We start from the raw sequence: 14,890 nt of genomic DNA on the forward strand, positions 1-14,890 counted from the left end.
CTTATTTTATACTCCTCGCGTACAGGGGGCAGCGTGACATAGTAATACGTTGCTCACGGTCGGTTAAGCTCCTTTACGTTGGAAACAAATTAAGGTGAAAGAAGAAGAGAAAGTCGGTCTATCCATCTGGCCGATCGTGCTTTCGAGCAGGAGGTGGTCTGGAACGTTATCTGACGGACGTGCGCGCTAGATAAAAATACTGGGGACGTGTTCACCGGTTTACGGTTGTTTTTGTGCTGCGGGAGGTTAAGTCATAAGAAAGTGAAATGGGGATCCGAAAGAAGAATAGCAAGAACCCTCCAGTTCTCAGCCATGAGTTTGTCATCCAGAATCATGCAGATATTGTTTCCTGTGTTGCTATGGTGTTCCTTCTTGGGCTTATGTTTGAGGTAAGTTTGGACTTCCATTCAAGCACCATGCCACATCAATGCCAAATGGAGATATTTAGTTGTGTGTAGCCTACCGTTGGAGGGAGAACTCATGTGCTCCCGTCAACAAACGTCGTTTCATTTGAAAAATTAAAGCGCCAGCTTTCTGCCATCGCAGATGACACACATTTTAAAATGATCAAAACATGTCATTTAGGGTTTTACCCTTCACTATTTCAGTACAACTCAACACGTTCAGTTGTTACGATAAGGGTTTATTACTGTATCTGCCATCTAAGATGCTTTAAAGCTGTGATTTCCTGGCTTTGTTCGCCTGATAGGCTACTTGTTGGCAACCTATGGCAGTAAAAAAAGAAGCATTAATTTGGTGTGGTAAAAGTATAAAACCGCTATTGGGAATTGTTGTTAATCTCAACTAAAGAAGACACTTCTAGATTCTGAGCAAACTGTTTATTAGATCGATTGTAGCCTACCATATTGTGCAACACATTTCGGCATGGTTACTTTTACGGGCAGATCAAGTGTTACGTGGCAATCACTGAGCGATTGAGAGCGCTGTCATCATACAAGACAGCACGTTTACACACAACCATTGCCCCCGAACACCTTTGCATGTATTTTGACAACAGAAGACATTTGCGTTCTACTTTAAAAATAAGTTCCCCATCTTTTCATTTTAAAAACGTCAGCATTTCTTTTCTACGTTTGAGTTAGTACAGCATCCTCGATAAAAAAAAAAAAAATGTGCGCGGCCGTTGCTTCAGTAATGCATCCTGGGAGTTGAAGTTTTCCATTAAGCTGAGGTGTCATTTTCTGGCCGATCTGCTAAGGAATTCTACCATTTCCACGTTATTTACCGATACCTGACATTGGTCGAGTGGAATGGAATAGTTAACGTACAGTTTTGAATAGTCTTGTTCAAATAAGGTTGTTACTCATTTAATATGACCCCCTATAAAACACTCCAAGCCTCTTTCACTTTCATTGCAGGTCACGTCAAAGGTTGCAGTTTTGTTCATAACCGTCCAGTACAACGTCACCATCTCAGCCAACGGTAAGTTTAGTCACTGATGGGTTTCCAGTAGGCTGCAGTGGTGTAGAACTTGGCATTTTACGGTTTGCATGATGACATCCCTATCCTTATTTGGATATTCAATGGAAGTGAAATGAGGAAGAAAGCTGGTTTCATCTAGATGTTGGCCTCTAAGTTTTTCTACATCTCTGCAGTGGCCCTGAGGCATACTGCATATTCACTTTACCTTCAAGTGTCCTATGCTTTACCATACAGAAATAAACTCAAGACATAGACTCTCTGTATTTAGTCAAGTAGCTACGCCACGTCAGCTCCAGCAGGGGTCAGACAGGGATACTGTGGCTTCAAACAGTGTAAGGTCACAAATCCCTTTTTTTCCACGGCATGTACAATTTTCCTGTGCTCACATACACTTGACCTTCAGATAAGGCCATTTCTGAGCTTATAGTTAAATCTGTCTGGTGTTATTGACATGTTTCCATGCCCAGAAGACTATTTATTTATTTAACCTGGTATATATCATTTTAAAGTAGTAAAATCCAGTTATTTTGCAATTTCCACTAGCTGCCCATCGACTCTGAAGAAATGCTTTCACTACAGGTGACTGGGAGAGTTGAAACGTTGTATGCCAGGTGGCCATCAGTGTTTGCATTAGGCTAGTTGATACGGCTTGTTGGACGTTTCGCGTTGGTTTTGACTGTGTGGACACATTTCATAGGCTGACAATGTTTGAGTCACAGTGTTGTGTGACAATGTTGTTTGACAGTGTTGTGTGACAGTGTTGTTTGACAGTGTTGTTTGACAGTGTTGTTTGACAGTGTTGTGTGACAGTGTTGTGGGGGTCATCTCAGTGTTGTATGTTCCTGTAGCATAACTAGTAGAGCAAGGTGCTAAAAGATGCTGCTAGATGAGGAAATGTAAATGTGTGTGCTCTCCCATTGGCAGAGGGATCCGAAGAGCCAGCAGTTAACTACTTCCACCATGGCCTTAAGGACCTGGCCACTGTGTTCTTCTACATGTTGGTGGCCATCATCATGCATGCCATTATCCAGGAGTACGTGCTCGACGTAAGTGTCTCTGAAACAATGTGGTCTGCACATGCAAACTGAAATGCAGTGGCTCCTACACATGCCCTTATATCTATCTCTCGCTCCCTTTCGCTCTGCCTGATGCTGACACACACACACACACACACACACACTGACGAACATGTACTGACTCCCAGATCATATGTGTCCTTTATTCCCATCTGAACTCGTTAGCTCTTTTTCTTAAATACACAGACACACACACACATACACACACACACACACACACACACACACCCACAGTGGCGAGACCCCAGTGCAAGTTCTCATTTGTACACAAATACAGTTCAGCCAAAACCACCTAACCGATTTCTCCACACCCATGTGCTTCTGCAGAAGATCAACAGGAAGATGCACTTCTCCAAGACCAAGCACAGCAAATTCAACGAGTCAGGACAGCTGAGTGCCTTCTACCTGTTCTCGTGCGGGTGGGGTGTCAGCATCATCCTCTCAGTAAGTGCTGGGCGGCCAGAGAACACAGTCCGGTGTTAAATCCATGCACATACAGTTAGAGTAAACATTTCTTCACTGAGGGATGAAGTTGTATTGCTTCTCTTTCTGATCTGCCCAGGGATTTTGCTTACTCAACGGCCTGTTTTGAAAACTTCTTTTAACCCTTTAGAGTAGCTCCTCTGCCCGTCTGAATCCTTAGCATAAACAACTCTGAGTCCTGGGTGCAAAGTACATAGTCTTCCATTAAGGACATTTACATACAGTCAACACATTGTTTGAGTGACTGTTGTTTTTGTCCCTTTAGGAGAACCTCCTGTCCAATCCTGTGAGTCTGTGGGAAGGCTACCCCCACGCCCTAATGCCGTAAGTAGACATGGGGAGATAGACAAATACAGCAGTTGGGGAAGATAAACGTCCCCATCAGTTCAGATAAGGGTGTTAGCTTGATTAATGTGAGCAGCAAGATGGATTCCCTGGGCGTGTCTGTCTGTTTGTTTTATGTGAGAGAAAAGGTTTTAAGTTGCTCTCTCCTCACTCGTGTGTGTGTGTGTGTGTGTGTGTGTGTGTGTGTGTGTGTGTGTGTGTGTGTGTGTGTGTGTGTGTGTGTGTGTGTGTGTGTGTGTGTGTGTGTGTGTGTGTGTGTGTGTGTGTGTGTGTGTGTGTGTGTGTGTGTGTGTGTGTGTGTGTGTGTGCTTGCTTCAGTTTATTTAGCTTTTCTAATGACCATTGTAATGATTCCCTCCATGGCAAGTCATTAGTCACAGGTTCATTTGAAAGCTGATATGCTTGAGTATTTGCTATGAAACGTGACCGGGTTGTTCAGACACTGTCTCTAATCAGATTATCAGGCATTAGACCCCAGCCACAGTCTTTTACGATGCGCCATGATCTATGAAAAGTATTGCCAAGTAATATCATTAGCATTGATGAGTGATTCGTCCGGGTGTTAGAGAGACGGTAAATATCTTGCCTCTTCCGCGGCAGGTTCCAGATGAAGTTCTACTACATCTGTCAACTGGGCTATTGGTTGCACGTTCTCCCTGAACTCTACTTCCAGAAGATCAAGAAAGTGAGTTTGTTAAATCAACACAAGTGTCCAGAATAACCTGTCTGGGATGTCCTGGCCAGCGAGAAGGAGGCCTGTGACTTCCTGTAATTGTGTGGTGACACATTTCCTTCTTGACCAAGTCTGGAAAAGAATGCAGTTCTCTGAGGAGTGATGGGAATAATGGCCCCAATTTTCTTCTGTTCTCTCTTTCTCTCTCTCTCTCTGTCTAATTCCTAGGAGGATATTCCCCGTCAGCTGGTGTACATTAGTCTCTATCTGGTCCACATTGCAGGAGCATACGTCTTAAAGTAATCATTATTCATTTTTTGAATACAAATATTTATGTATTGCAATATATTTATATTTACATTATTATATTTAAAGGTCTTCACTGGAGTGTTACTCAAGTGTCACTTGCTAATCCTAAACTATCTACTGGCGAAATTGTATTGGAGTTCAGTGACCTTATTGAGTATCTCCTCATAGCTTACCAGTGCCTTATTTACCTAGCATGTTTTGAGCACGGTTTCTCATTTCTAGGTGTGAGCAGATTACTCATGAGCGGAGTATAGCTCTTAAACCTGCGTTTGTAGCTTTCTTCTTAAAAATTCAGTCACTGTTTTAGCTTGGTTGTTTAGTGGGACAGGACATACTTTGACATTACACTTTGATCCAAAGCAACTTATAAAATTGTACAGATATACACTCACTGGCCACTTTATTAAGTACACCCCCCCCCCCCCCCCCCCCCTCCCCCTGTTCAACAAGGTGTTGGACATTCCTCAGAGATCTTGCCCCTTTTGCTTTTGTGCTTGATAAGATGGATTTAGATTTGGGTCCATATTTGGATTATAGTTTCTGCCCCTTGTTCCACAACGTCCCAACTGTGCTATATTGCATTGAGATCTGGTGACAGTGGACGCCATTGGACTGTGAACTGATGATATGAGCTTTGTGACATAGTGTGTTATGCAGCTGAAAGTAGCCATGGTCAGCAGCAATATTCAGCTAGGCTGTGGCTTATAAATGATTCTCAATTGATGCTCAAAAGGGGCCCAAAGTGTGCCAAGAATTGAACCCCCACACCCTATGCCATCAAAATGAATTTTGCCAAAACTAGATGCCTTATCAAAAAGTGGCAAATTGTTGCATAATGAACAGGTTTTCCCTAATGAAGTGGCCAGTGAGTATATACTCTCATACTATGTGTGCCCCCTTAGTATCAGGTTAGGACTTCTCATAGCAAATAATAGGTGGATGCATTGGACTATGCTAACATTGAGGTGTGTCTTTTAGCCTGAACCGCTTGGGCCTCGTCCTGTTGGTCCTACACTACCTTGTGGAGCTCCTCTTTCACGTGTCTCGCCTGGTGTACTTCAGCAACGAAGAGAGACAGAGAGGGTGAGTTTGGCCTGATGGACCCAAATGTCCAAACGACCGCTGGTTTCCATGCTGTCCAGTGTCCAGTAAAACTTAAAAGTGATTGTTTCAAACTGGTGTTCAATTACAATGATATGCTATTGTGAAATGAGTGAATCATTTAAGTATTCAAACAGTAGATCTTTCTCATCACCCCAGTATGCTGGAGGTAGAAGTAAGATAACACATCCAATCTCTCTGTATCTCCCTCTCTCTCTCTCGCCATTTGTGGGTGTGCGTGTGTTGTAGGTTTACATTGTGGGCCGTCCTCTTCGTCCTTGCTCGTCTGCTGACCCTGTCCCTGTCCGTTCTCACTGTGGGCTTTGGCCTTGCTGGAGCTCAACAACAAGGCCTGGATTTGGCCACAGGCAACTTCAATGTGCTTTTTGTGCGGTAAGATTTGCCTTAGGAAAAGCAAACACTCTATAGATTGGTATCTGATAAGAGTAATATTTGATTATTACAAATGTTAAAACTTACATTTTTGATCTGCTTGAAGAGAGGACTAGGAGAAATAAACCCTTTAAAATAGCCTTAAAATATTTTGGATAATAAAAAAGGAATATGAAAATTTCTGTGATGGTTTTAAAACAGAGCCATTTGTCTGACCTCAAAAACTGACCTCTGCTGAAGGTTAAAGGTTGGGTCTGCAAATCTGGCTATAAGTTGTTGCTATTTAAGCAGATACACGGTGTATCATACACCTCTGTCTGTTTACCTCAATATCTAAAGAAACTGTAGAAAAGGACTGTACCTTTAGTGTTCTGTCTGTCTCTTCTTCCGGACTCTGTAGCAAACCATTCAGTGCCTGTAGTTGAGTACTTCTCCTTCTGTAAACGTTAGAAAACAGCACCCCTCTGCAATAATCGACTAATCGTCCTGAATGGGGTGCTACGTCAGAGACCTGAACTACAGATGGGTAAACCACTGACTCTAGACAGTAATTTTCTACAGTTCCTTTACAGGTATTGAGGTAGACAGACACCGGTGTATCTGTAGGGATCCTTTCAATGTTGTCAGACCCTTATAATAACATTTATGAGCCTGTCAGTCGAGAAAACAAGCGGTTTGCTCTGACACAGATGCTTGCTCTTTAGGATTCCATTGCATAGTCGAAATCCGGTTTCCGGTAATTAATACTGGACCGATTTCGATCGTTAAGTGTCTCTAGTAAAAAACAAGAAATTGGCCAAAAAAAGATCTTAAAATAGGGCTTAGGTTTAAAAAAAAAAATCCTGTATTTTCCTTTAAATGCTCAATAAAATTGAACACAAGTAGGCAGAGGCTAGATGGAGTGCCTTTTAACGTGTGTGACCGTGTGTTTTGTTACAGGGTCACGGTGCTTGCCGCCATCTGTGCTGCTCAGGCCTTCATGATGTGGAAGTTCATCAACTTCCAGCTGCGCAGGTGGCGGGAACAGGCCCAGCTGCATCAGAACCTGAAGAAGAAACAGGCCCCATCCAAAAGCAAGTCTAAAAACAAAGGTGGGTCTGGACACCATTAGATATTGGGCAACCAGAAACAGATGTTGGCTAAAATTGAGAACGGCTAAAATAAGCTTTGGCCACCGTTGTCATAGCAGCAGGTATTGCTTTTGGTTTTAAAATGGAGTGAAATTACACATAAATGCTACCATATTAAGGCGCAACCTGCGGTAGGACGGTGTTTTAGCACAGCAGCTTGCTTGTTTGTTGTTTTAAAGATGGGGGGGAGGGAAAGTAGCAGCCATGATTCCTGCTTGAAATTTCTAATACAAACCACCTTTTTTGATTACTATACATTACACCTTGTGAAAATGTGTTTAAATGCTAAACATGTATTCCTGAAAGAAATTAGTGGTCAGTGAGGTTTTACCATACCCCATGGGAAACCTTGCCCTCTGCTTATGTTTTTTCCTTTAACTCAGTAGTGCCTGGTACCACTTTATGACAATGTCTGTGATTAGGCAGTCATATGTAGGTTGGGTTAATAAAGGGAATGCGGAACGATGTGTTGACTTTACAAACTTTAGATTGCGACTGCATTTTACCACACCATGACTTTGAGAACTACCATTCCTAATAACACCGTACAAGACTATAGTTTGTACTGTACTGTGCAATTTGAAGAATATGTGTCATATGTGTAGTATAGTATATTGTTTGAAGTATACAAATGTTCTATTTGTGACAACAAAATATAAAAGAAATAGACTTCATTTATAACCTGTCCATAAGGACTGGAAATTAATTCCAACTTTTGATGTGTGTGTGGTACATATTTACAGTAAATAAACTCCAGCTTTGATTTTCTGTGATCCTCTGTAGCTAACGGAGTTAATGGATCTGTCAGTGCCAATGGGGCAGACTCACCCAGAGCACGGAAAGAGAAGTCCTCGTAAGCTGCGTGGCCCTCATCGGCGCCATCCTGCGGGTGCTGTCCGGAGTCAGTCAACTCATTCCCAATCCCGTTAAGACCATCCCCACCCCACCCTGTGTATTCCCCCTGACCAAGCTCCAAAGGGTCCAACCCATTCCATTCTGCTTTGTGACTGTAGCCGTTCTCCCACCTACTGCCCAATACCCCACGCAAGACTCATCAGTGCCAAAACAAACAAACCAACAATTTACAGAGCTGTTTAAAACAGGAGCAGTTTAAAAGTGCCTAACTAGACCAAAACTGCTGTGTGTTTTAGTGTGTTTTCCATTTTATATTTAAAATAATCTGCTTTGGATCCAAATACTGTATTTCATGCTTTCCCCTTGAATCTTTATTTATCATGTCTTTTTTTGCAGCTTCCCCATCAAGGCTTTAAACACTCTTAAGGGGTGGATTTGCATTGAAATATTCCTCTCTTGCATTGAATGACTGAAAGCAAAACATTTTGTCTTCTGAGTCATGGAGAAAAAACTTGTATGTGCAAGCATTGATTTCCTAACGTTCAAACAGAACTGAAGCCATTTAAGTGTTTATAGTGGGGGTGATGTATTATTACCATAATTATTATTATTTCGGACTATTATTATTAATTTGGGACACACATTTCTTGAGATTGACATCTTAAATTCCATGTAATTCCATCTCTTGGCATACAGCAGACCAAACATCCAATGTTTGACTTCCTTTTCTAAGTGGCCATCATGTGGACTTATCGAAGGCATTCTGTGATGTCCTCATGATTGTGTCTATGACCAGATATAATATTTAACTGTTGTGGCCATGTTAAACACCTAGGCCAAACATGGCTGGATCTGGGACTGTGGATGTTTGTATTTCTCGGTTTAAAATGACAAGAAGAATATATTTTGTTGTAAAAACAATATATTGTTTATAAATCAAGTGTGCTTACTGTATTATTTTTGTTTCAGTGATTTTTAGATGAATACTGAATGCACTTCACTCATACATACTTAAAACAATAACAACAATGTGTTTGCTGACAGTTTCTCAAATAGTTTCCGCATATTTAAATGAAAACGTTTCACACAAAATAATTGTTTATTTAATAGCGATATAATAGTCGTTATTTCTCGGTTATCAATGTCATGCTTAAATCAGTAGTCTAAAGTCTGCAAGAAATCCATAGCACTAGATGCATGCATTACTTGCAGGCTATTCTATTCCATTCCCATACAGTAACTTTAAAAATGTCTTACGGCGTGAAAGTAGTTATTCGGAAATGTTGCGGTGTTCAATCCTAAGTAGTTATTCTCATCCGACGCATAGGGTAGTCTACATAGCTTTACAGAAATTATTCCAGCGTTTCTGTCGGTAGGCTAGAGAACCCGAATGAACCCAGCTGCCAAATTGGTCCGGGTTCAAGAGTTTAAATCGTGTCCTGACGGTTTTATCTGACTACAATATTTTCACCAACCAAGCGATGGCGCCATGGATTAGGCTACAGTAGTGTGATCCATCATGTCACAGTTCGATGTGCGTTAACCTTTCGTGTTTCATATTTGTTCTCAAAAAGCCTACATGCCGATCTCTTTATCTAGTGTAATCACAATAATAATTGCTGCGGAACGTAACTGGTAAGGGATTTTATGAATTTGCTTGTCTCAGTCGTTGAAAGTAGTCAGCGTTCCTGTCATTTCTCGTCTTTATGTACCCCATTAACTGAAGTAGTAGGCTGATGTAGTATCATCTTGGAATGCGTAAAAAGTAAATCGCAATAATTTATTTCAGCTAAAACCTACATATATTTGTTACGCGTGACGCCTTTAGGCTGCAAAGTCTTTCATCAATATACCAGGCTAACGCGACGTCGTTGTGCCGGGATATGTGGTCAGCATTATAGGTATTGTCGAATACAACCTTTGAGTGCTTGTAAATCGGAAATTGGTGCCTATCTATCGCTGAGCAAATAGACTGTATAATCGGCTATTGGTTTTGCATACAGTAAATCACTGCTGCGAAATTAAGGTGAGTGAACATTTTGCTACCTTAAGTCTCATATGTTAACGAGCACTGGTTTGATTACAGGGATTCTCGTACTTACACAAACAATTGTTAATTTTAAAGTGGGCTATTTCGGTTATCTAAATGAAATCATAAAATGGCAACAAACGTGTTAATGTTTGAACATTTATAGGATGTACTAAGATCCACTTCAAAACATGGTGGTCACCGCCTGATCTGACAAATGTACGCGCATGGACACGACCAGGACTTCGATGACAACTATAAAACGAAACAATCTGTTCTTTCGGTTGTTGGTTTAGCTGCCAAATATTCTAGAGTGTAAGCAGAATGCAATTCCTTCACATACGGACTCGTGGTCGTAGCCTACATAGGTTTGCTACGAGCACTGATACGAAAACAGAGTGACCTACTTAGTGAGAGCTATAACGTTGTTGGTTCAGTGATAGGTGATCCGTCTTCGTCTTGCGTGGTAGTGGTCTTTTCCAACCAATGTAGTTTTTGGGACTAGTTCAGGCCGAAACTAACATCAAACTTTCTTTTGTCAGTGGATAGATTTGTATTACAATCGTTTTCATTCATTTCCTTCTGCGGCTAAGCTTAGACTAGCTTGCAACCCAACGTTGTTGTAGTTTTGAATATCCCACACGATTTGTTTGCTTGCTTACAGTTGCTGTGAAATCGGTTATCAACAGCCTCGTATGATTTATTTTACATATTGTAGGGTAATTACGTAATTTAACACAAAAGTTACATTAGGCCTACATCAGATCAGGGATATGCATTTAAACTTCACCTTGTTCCCCCAACATCATTATGGCATGTTATTCCAACAGTGTGGGCCTAATTGATCTGTGCTCAGTTACACCAGCCTCATATGGTTGCATATGAAATCATTTGAGGATCACTAAATCACCAATAGGTCTGATAGGCCTACTCGTTCATTTATCTTTTCTTGGGATAACCATGGAGCGTTTATGAGATTATCACAGACCAGCATTTTTTTCTTGCTATTGCAAGAGAGGAAAAAGGATTAATGTTTTGTTTTGTCTCATACCCAAGGTCTTTCCTGAAATTGTTTCCCCAATAAAGCAGATTACCCACTATATTGGGGCTAGCCTACTACCACTTCCATGCATGTTGTAGAGTCTGTATAACCCAGTTTATAACCTTACAAAGGGTGTAGCCTGTGCACGTCGGCTGCTCGGGTCTTTCTATTGGCACACGGATAATGGGCTACACACCCAGTGCTTCTGTCATCTATATATTGACAGAAATGTATGTCCTTTCTGTGGTAGGGTAGAGATATCTAAATGCATCCTCTTCCCCTTCTTCCTTTTCGGTACCTGTCCGCTGTCATGGATTATGCTCCAACATTTTCTCATGACACAGTCCTCATTCTAATGCTTAGTTCTACAATTGAAGGACAGACTACAGTTCACCCTATTCCTGTTTAAATACATTATTCCACAGATGCACGTCATGTTTTACGGTGATGCTTGCTGTATCATCATTTTACCGGCTTGCTGGCTGCAAGGTTGCTATGTAGACTATAGTACATGACATGAGTAGATATGCTGGTGCCCGTGGTGGAGTGGGGGAGGATTGCTGGCGAGATAAACAAGCAGCCAGCCATCGCATAAGGCAGCAGGAACATGGCGGCGGCACAGTTAGCTATAATGCTGTTTCACCAATCCGAAGGTCAGAGCCGGACATAACGTACAGGATTTAAAAGGAACCAAACTACTGTAAGTCCAAGACAGCATGTCCCGTTACTAGTTTATAATCAAAGAATGATCTCATTCGTATTCGCGATGCAGTTTTTTCCATGATCTGTGAAGGTTCCAATCTCGGTTCAGTGGCGGCAGTATCGCTTCTGTAGCTAGCAAAACCAGCTATGCTTGCTATTTTACTTTACTGAGTTGATTAATTGTGTTTTGAAAGCTCGTTGGGGTTAGGATAAGCCATATATTCTTTTAACACGTATTTCTGAGGCGTGCATTGTGGTTGGGCTAGGAAAACTGTTTTCTACTCTCTGTTCGATACTTGTTCTTCGAATGTGAGTGGCATGGAACATTGAAGTTCAGCTCCTATGTGCTGTGTTAGCTTAGCGTGTGAGCAACCATTTGACTGAGCTCGGTGGAGGCATTTTAAGCGAGATCAATGGTGATTCGGCAGCGTTAAAATGTAGCGAGTTGAGTTTACAATGTAAAGTACGCGCGAATCAAACACAACATAGCTAATGCAGGATACAATAACAATTGTAGTAGTGAAGAGGTTCGTGTATTTTCGTCATTGTTGCCTTTACTGAAAGCAAGCAACTTTTGTTTAGACAAGTCACAGTACATTGCTCCCTTTATCGGCTAGATAAGTGAGTCAGCTTTTTGCGCACTTCTCTCGCTGTATCTGGCAAGGCTGCACATAACGGAAAGGTTTCGTTGCTTTTAATACACTATTAATCGGAAATATGATTAACTTTAACTTAACCCTCGTGATAGTTTCAACCTGCAAGTAAGCCTACTCAAGCAGGTCAGGCAGTCGTGGTGCTTCGCTTTTTTAGTTGAAATTCATTTGACAGGAAGAGGTTGTGTTTGATGGACGGATTTACTACCCAGTCTCACAACTAGAAGTGCTGTGACGTCTTCATGTTGTTAGTCCCGCATTATTATTGATTTAGTCAACGTGTTTATGAACATGTTGAAGTTGTGTGCCAGGATGTAGGTTTAAGCCATTTAAGAGCATTTAACTCTTTGTTTATTGGGAGTACTGAAAGTCGCAGTTAGAATTGCCTTACTGAATTTATTTAAGACATAGCTTATTTTTGACATGGCTTAATTTGACTACACATAGGGTGTGTCAAAAAACATGTTTGTGTTCTTGTTTGTTATGTGTGATTTTGTTTTACCAACATTTGATACCCTGTTGGTGTAACGTTGTATACCATTGCGTTAGAGTATGCATGATGTCATTTTATGTGAGTTGACTTGCTGTCCTTCCTTGCAGTTCCTGTTGGATCAGACTCAGTTATTGTGCGTTCATTTCATTAAGAAAATAATGTTATTAGCATTACTTTAAATTAACAAAAACTACTGACACTGGGACCAATACGTTGACTGTGGCAATGTCACTCTGGCAGCTAATATCAGTAAAAATAGCTTTAGAACTTGAACTGCTTGTGTTTCCTGTCGAAGAATCAAACTGTTCTGGGTCCTTAGAGCTGCTTGCTCAAGGGATACCTGGTTCTCAGCTCCCATTTGCATCAATAGAGCAACATGTTTGCGCTCTGGAATGCAGCTTGTTAGACCAGTAGCTGTGTTTTGCACGAGTTCTTTGTCTTGCCGTTCTCTGACATCAAGCTGACACATTCCACAGGGTTAGATGCGTGTCATACAGTCAGACTAACTCAAGGCCCTGGGATAGAGCTAGATTGTTTTTGTGTTGAGGGTTTGTACAAAGGGACCGTGCTACATAGGCTATGTATTGTAAATTGAAAGAGGCTTTTTAGACTTAAGTGGAAATTAAATCAGTCTACTTTAAAAAATTGTCTGTCTTTCTGTGTTTCCACCATGTGTTTTAATTCCTATCCATGCACATTCAGCATGTTATTGCCCTGGATGCAGAATATGGAGTACCAGCTCAGAGACTAAAAAAAAAGACAGAGGAGCAATCGATAGCAAACATAGATCAATAGAATGTGTTGAAAATGGAACATCTGTTTAACATACGATGGAGGGAGAATGCATGAAATCAGTCTCCTTTCATAAGCTGCACATCTTGTTCACCCCATGTGTTCAGACAGTATAGGCCTGTGTGTGTTTTTTTGAAGAGCAATTAACCAGACTGCCTTTGTCATTGCAAATAAGGTCCGGCCCTTCTAAAGTGAAAAAGGTTAGCGGTAATTTAGTGTGTCTTCTATGACGTCGCGCCCATTGGTTAATGCACAGACTAGCGTTTCTATTTTGAGAGAGCCAGCAGTGAATGGCCTTGATTTTCAACGAAAATGTTCTTGGTTTACAGAGCCCAGGGCTCTTATTTGTCTATGTATTGTGAGACAGGGAGCGCGGCTCAATTAAGTTGCATTACCACAGAGCTTGCTGCCTGTTTTGTGTAACGCAGAAGCCAGCGTTGAACTTTGGGTTCCCTGTGGATTTGGGTTGAGATTGGCTAGATCAAGGCATGACTGAACCTTTCTACTTGAGTCTTATTATGCAAATACAGGGGGCTTTTTTTGCTTCGTGCTTTACTCAGAGCAGAGTAATACTAAGGCTTGTTTCATGGGGTGACCGGTGCGTTTTTGTGGAGTCGGTGGGTTAATTGTATAACGTTACAGAGGGCCATTTGGGCACTGTGAAGAAGACTTTTAATCTCTGCTGTCAGTTGATATCCTTTCCTCCGTCTAATTCGGTTCCCCATTATTTCCCCACCATTGCTTTTTCTGCCCCTGGTTGTTTATTTGTTTTTTTGTTGAGCCGTGGTGATATTAAAAATCCCTAAAAAAAAAAAATTCGACATTCCAATCTTATGGAATTCCTGAGAAAGGTCCTTGGCTCTTGTTGACTTTAGGGAAGAATCTGGAAGTTTATATATATTCCTAGCATCCATCTGCATCACATTGGCATAGGCATCTCAGCCTGTGGTTGCTGTCAGATGTAATTTCTGTGCCCTGTGTTCATAGCATGTAGCATCTGTTTGTGTACGTGTGTCTGTGTGCTTGCGTCATGCAACCCAAGTCTGGTGTGATTTTGCTGTCACATTCAGATGTAATTTATGCCAAGGGTTATAGCATGAAGTGTTAGGAATGTGTCTGTGTGTGGCAATGTATGTGGCAGTATGAAGACACACACACACACACACACACACACACACACACACACACACACACACACACACACACGGTACCGGTCATTGTGGACCAGCGGCTGGTCTGCGAGGCTTAGCACTGTCCGCGCGTGGCCATCTAAATATGGCAAATCCTCCAGTGGTGTTCCGGGTCACATGATCCAGCCCTTGCCAAAGAGGAGTGGCCAGGGGAAAGTTCATGTGCGCAGTGCTGGGCAAC

General features: G+C 41.6%; 2 protein-coding genes across 3 annotated transcripts in view; both read left to right on the top strand.

Annotated features, from left to right (window-relative positions):
- Nucleotides 1-266: 266 nt before the first annotated feature.
- On the top strand, nt 267-8,659 carry tram1 (translocation associated membrane protein 1; the record flags this gene model as incomplete). Its single annotated transcript, XM_080854768.1, has 11 exons — nt 267-389; nt 1,380-1,443; nt 2,368-2,489; nt 2,847-2,963; nt 3,268-3,326; nt 3,948-4,032; nt 4,249-4,319; nt 5,308-5,412; nt 5,680-5,823; nt 6,763-6,914; nt 7,737-8,659. 11 exons carry the CDS (start codon nt 267-269, stop codon nt 7,808-7,810), a joined length of 1,116 nt encoding a protein of 371 aa, XP_080710894.1. The 3' UTR covers nt 7,811-8,659.
- Nucleotides 8,660-11,468: 2,809 nt separating this feature from the next.
- ncoa2 (nuclear receptor coactivator 2) overlaps nt 11,469-14,890 on the top strand; it is a 98,079-nt gene continuing 94,657 nt past the window's right edge. For both annotated transcript variants that reach the window (XM_080855014.1, XM_080855015.1), the window contains exon 1: nt 11,469-11,579. The gene's annotated coding sequence lies outside the window, so the exon portion shown is untranslated. The remainder of the gene's footprint in view (nt 11,580-14,890) is intronic.

The sequence above is a fragment of the Sprattus sprattus genome (assembly GCF_963457725.1).
Source record: "Sprattus sprattus genome assembly, chromosome: 17".
NCBI classification, from domain to species: domain Eukaryota; kingdom Metazoa; phylum Chordata; class Actinopteri; order Clupeiformes; family Clupeidae; genus Sprattus; species Sprattus sprattus.